Genomic DNA, 5,510 nt, shown 5'->3' with positions numbered 1-5,510 from the left:
GGAGGCCAAGGCAGGAGAATCGCTTGAACCTGGAAGGTGGAGGTTGCAGTGAGCCGAGATCAAGCCATTGCACTCCAGCCTGGGCAACAAGAGCGAAACTCTGTCTCAAAAAAAAAGAAAAAAAGAAATTACATGTGTGGTGGCACCTGACAGCTGCATCTGTCTGACAACTTTGCTGTGGTACTTCACGGAAGTCTGTGATTTCAAATGAGCTGTTTTCCTTTTGTATAGGTTTATTTTTCTTTTCCCTTTTTTTTCTTCCCAGGCTGATGAGCCCTGAAAACACACTCCTGCAGCCCAGGGAGGAGGAAGGGGTCAAGTATGAGCGTACCTTCATGGCCTCTGAATTCCTGGACTGGCTGGTTCAGGAAGGTGAGGCCACCACAAGGAAAGAGGCAGAGCAACTTTGCCACCGGCTTATGGAGCATGGCATCATCCAGCATGGTGAGTGTATTGGGCAGCTTTTGCTGCATTAACAAGCAGCCCCAAATCTTGTGTCTTACAACAAGTACTTATTTCTCACTCATGAATCTGTAAGTCAACTGCACCTCTGCTTATGTTCAGCTTGTCTCCAAGCTAGGGGTCGAGTTCAGGTCTGTGTTCCACGCCTTTCCATTCTGGGACACAGACTAGAGGAATATCCACTGTCTGTGATGTGTTGTTTTCAACAGATGGTTGCAGATGCTAAAGAGGGCAGGCAGGTTCTTATAGCACCTCCAAAAGCTGCTGCTTGGATGTAATGTAACATCACAACTCTATATCTAACTGGCTAAAGCAAGTTATGAGGTCAAGTATAATATGGAGTTGGGAAGTAGATGCCTCCCAGAAGGTTGGTTGTTAGAGGAGAATAAACATTTCCTGAACCGTGATGTAAGCTGCCACAGTGAAGAGTTAATCCAAAGAGCCTTCAAAAACGTGTCACTTTCCTTTTAGGGCTGAATCACAACGATGCAATGTAAGTTACTGGTTAAGAAGTGTTTTACAGTCAGCCCTTTGTATCTGTGGGTTCTGCGTCTGTGTATTTAACCAACCATGAATTTAAAATCTTTGGAAAAAACTTGTGTCTGAACTACACCCACATAGACATTTTTTTTTCATCATTATTCCCTAAACAGTACAATATAATAACTACTTACAGAGTGTTTACATTGTATTGGGTATTATAAGTAATCTAGAGATGATTTGAAGTATACAAAAGGATGTGCATAGGTTATACATGTAAGGACCAAGAGAACACTTTCCCCTTTGCCCTCTGAAGGTTTGCTGAAAATCACTGACAAGAGGCAGATTTGTTTTGTTTTGTTTAAGACAGATTCTCCTTCCATTGCCCAGGCTGGACTGCAGAGGCACCATCTCGGCTCACTGCAATCTCCGCCTCCCAGGTTCAAGCGATTCTCATGCCTCAGCTTCCCAAGTAGCTGGAATTACAGTGGGATTACAGGCACACTACTTTTTACATTTAAGGGAGGGATTTGCCATGTTGGCCAGGCTGGCCTGTAACTCCTGGCCTCAAGTGATCCACCTGCTTTGGTCTCCCAAAGAGCTGGGATTACAGGCATGAACCACCATGCTGGGCCCAAGAAGCAGATTAATAGGAGAAAAGGCATATAAATGTATTAACATGTATGGAAGCCTTCAGAATGAAAACCCAGAGATACAGAGAAAATTGTCCATTGTTATGCTTATATTCAACAAAGTATGGACAGTTACGTAGAAATATGATTGGACAAAAAGGGTATGATCTAAAGTTAATAGACTGAGTAGAGAAGCCCAACAAGGCCTGTCTGTATAGATTCTTTTTGGCCTCTCTGCAGCATTCATTCTTTCTGGGTGTAAGGCAGGACCCTTTCTGGAATGGGAGTCTTTTTTTTTTTTTTTCTGAGATCGAGGCTCTCTTTGTCACCCAGGTTGGAGTGCAGTAGCATGATCTTGGCTCACTGCAACCTCCACCTCCTGAGTTCAAGTGATGCTCCTGCCTTAGCCTCCCGAGTAGCTGGGATTACAGACATATACCACAACACCTGGCTAATTTTTGTATTTTTTAGTAGAGATGGGGTTTCACCATGTTGGCCAGGCTGGTCTTGAACTCCTCACCTCAGGTGATCCATCCGCCTCAGCCTTCCAAAATGCTGGGATTGTAAGTGTGAGCCACCATACCCGGCTTGAAATGGGAGTCTTATGACCTACAGTTAACAAAGTAGGTCAGATAATTTCTTTATGACCTGTTTTTACACAGAAAGGCAGAGGGAAAGTTAGAGTAATATTTTAAGATTTTATGTAATCCCAGCACTTTGGGAGGCTGAGGTGGGCGGATCACCTGAGGTCAGGAGTTCAAGACCAGCCTGGCCAACAGGGTGAAACCCCATCTCTACCAAAAATACAAAAAATTAGCTTGGCGTGGTGGTGTGTGCCTGTAGTCCCAGCTACTGAGGAGGCCGAGGCAAGAGAATCACTTTGCTTGAACCCGGGAGGTGGAGGTTGCAGTGAGCTGAGATTGTGCCACTGCACTCCAGCCTTGGTGGCAGAGCAAGACTTCATCTCAACAACAACAACAAAAAAAAGAGTAAGTATTGTTTTACAATACTTTTATTTCATTTAGATATATGCTATAAAACATAGGGGCATATGCAGGTGTATATTGAGTTATAATCTAAAATTATTTGTTACTCTGCATTGGAGTCAAATATTTTGGAAGCCGTGGATGTAGAAGCATTGCTTAGAGTGAGTGACACTATATTCCAGGCTGCTTTCTCCTGTGCAGTTCTGCCACAGCTGGACTCACAGCTGTCTGTTGGTGGCCTAACATGTCTAGCTCTGGTTTCAGTTCACTGAGGAAAGGAAGATGGACAGGGAAGCACAGTGCTGGTGTGATCCATGACCTTAAACAGTTCATAGTATTGTCAGGACTACCACATGGTTATAGAAGCAATGAGAGAACAGTAGAAGATGTGCTATTTATTTATTTATTTATTTTATACTATGTGCCAGGCACTGTGCTTGTCCTTTTTACCCTTATTAAGTTATTAATAAATAAACTCTACGAGGTAGATACTCTTTTTTTAAAAAAATGTATTGTGGTAAGAACATTAATATGAGAGTTACCTTCTTTTATTATTATTATTATTATTTTTTGAGACAGAGTTACTCTGATCATGCAGTGGCAGATCTTGGCTCACTGCCACCTCCCCTTCCCCGTTTCAAGGGATTCTCCTGCCTCAGCCTCCCGAGTAGCTGCATACCACCACACCCAGCTGGTTTTTGTATTTTTAGTAGAAACAGGATTTCACCATGTTGGCCAGGTGTGGGTCTCGAACTCCTGACTCAAGTAATCCACCTGCCCCAGTCTCCCAAAGTGCTGGGATTATAGGCATGAGCCACCATGCCTGGCCTGAGAGCTACCTTCTTAACAAATGTTTAGATGTACAATACTATAGGGCCAACATTCTTATTATCTCCATTTTACAAATCAGGAGGTGAAGGCACCAATAGGATAAATCACTTGTCTGAGGCCACTCAGGTAGTAATGTCCAAATGGATATTATTGTGAGTAAGTGTGACCTTGGAGTTGAGTGGGATGACTGGGGTTTTCCCCCGTGAAAAGTGGTAGGTTTGGGTTACAGTTGGTTATTTCATATCTTTGCTCTGCAGAGAAAAAGTCAGATGAGGATGGGCGTGGTGGCTCAGCGAGCTGGCCAACATGCCAAACCCCATCTCTACTGAAGAAACAAAGATTAGCTGGGAGTGGTGGCAGATGCCTGTAATCCCAACTACTTGGGAGGCTGAGGCAGTGAGAATCTCTTGAACCCTGGAGGTGGAGGGTTTGTATTTTTAGTAGAGAGAGGGGTTCACCATGTCAATCAGGCAGGTCTCGAACTCCTGACCTCAGGTGATCCGCCTTGGCCTCCCAAAGTGCTGGGATTACAGGCGTGAGCCATCGCGCCCAGCCAATAAAAAATATTAACCACAGAAGTATGCTTTCCATGGTTGTAGGAGGACTGAATATTCTGTATAGAAACTGGGGTTTCTGAGGGAGTTTCAGTTTCCCAGCACAGTAATTCATTGCTAGGTCACAGGTTGCAGCTTGGAGTTATGAAAATGTGGCCACCATACCTGTGTATGTTAGAGCTCATGGTAAGTACCAGTTAGTGTCTTGAGCAAAGCTTTTAATTATCTGGCTAATAATTAATTTCATAGGTTAAACATTAAGGAAAGTCAGCCTTTAGGCTTTGAGCAGAAGGTTTCCGGATGAAAGTGGTTCCCTATTTTGAAACCAGTAAGTGTAAAAATCAGGTTCACCTATAAAATCCTAACTAGCTTCATCTTTGAGTGGTGACTGGTGCACTTTACTCAAGGCAGAAATTGTTAGATGAATAATTAACATGCATGTGTATTTATGTGGAGATATATATATGTGCATGTATATGTACATGTTTATACAAATGTCTATATGTTGACCACATCTATACATATTTGTCTAGCTTTTTAATTTATGAATGGGTACCATCTATAAAGGCATTAGGCTACTTTATAGATCTTAATATACTGTATATTTAATGTGTATGTGCTTCACACATATGCTTTGTACGTTGTACTTACTAAATCCTCACAGCAATTTTGTGGCATTAGTATTATTATTGCAGATTTACAGTGAAGATATCTGGGCTTCAAATCCTTTAAGAGATTTTCTCAAGTTGCAGAGCTACCCTGTAGCTACTAGGTGTTGTGTCTTAGAAAGAAGCTTGCCTTGGTCTGGGAGGTATGTGACTGCGTATGGCTGCCTGGCACAATGGAATGAGCACAGTCTTTGGAAGGAGACAGTCTGGATTTAGATGCAGCTTTTTCACCTACTAAGTGGCCATGTCTGCATCTCATAACTTTCCCATTCCTTGGATTTTGAAACTATAAAATTCGAGTTATATGATAGACCTTTGAGAGTTTGTTTTTTCAGAGACCTATGAGCATCCACATGTTCAGTGTGTACTAGAAGGTTTCAACGCGTAGTTGTATTCGTGGCTAAGATTTATTACAGTGAAATGATACACAGCAGGGTCAGCAAGATACAAGGGCACATCGGGTGGAGTGTGGAGAAATCCAGGCACAGGTTCCTATGTTCTTCCTTCTTGAAGAGACTCCCTCCTCTACCCGTGAAATGCAGTATCTTTTCATGCAGTTATAAATGCAGTTATCTATAACACGTGTGCAATATCTTTGCCCAGGGGAGCCCTTGTAGGGGCCAAGGGAAAACATCCCCTTTCCCATCTGAAGGTTGGCTGAAAAATCAACTCACAAAAGACAGATCAATTGGAGAAAAGGCAAACCAATGTATTAGTGTGTACACGGGGAGAACCAGAGTGATCACCTAATATCCCAATGCAGTACAGATGCTATGTCTCCCACTTCTTAGAGGAAAGGGAGATGGGGAAGTGTCAATGATTTTTAGGAGGATTAAATGGGCTTGAAGAATATATAATGGCCTGCTACAAAGTCCATTGGGTCAGCAGAGCAGACCA

The 5,510-nt window shown here is 42.8% G+C and overlaps 1 protein-coding gene across 2 annotated transcripts in view; it reads left to right on the top strand.

The window, feature by feature from the left end:
- The window catches only part of DEPTOR (DEP domain containing MTOR-interacting protein), a 210,112-nt gene that overhangs the window by 101,566 nt on the left and 103,036 nt on the right, over positions 1 to 5,510 (top strand). For both annotated transcript variants that reach the window (XM_011941063.1, XM_011941064.1), the window contains one exon: positions 266 to 444. In XM_011941063.1, the coding sequence (XP_011796453.1) occupies positions 266 to 444 (179 nt within the window). The remainder of the gene's footprint in view (positions 1 to 265; positions 445 to 5,510) is intronic.

This window comes from Colobus angolensis, unplaced genomic scaffold (assembly GCF_000951035.1).
Source record: "Colobus angolensis palliatus isolate OR3802 unplaced genomic scaffold, Cang.pa_1.0 Scaffold198, whole genome shotgun sequence".
Taxonomy (NCBI): domain Eukaryota; kingdom Metazoa; phylum Chordata; class Mammalia; order Primates; family Cercopithecidae; genus Colobus; species Colobus angolensis.
This window is presented reverse-complemented; position numbering and strand designations above follow the sequence as displayed.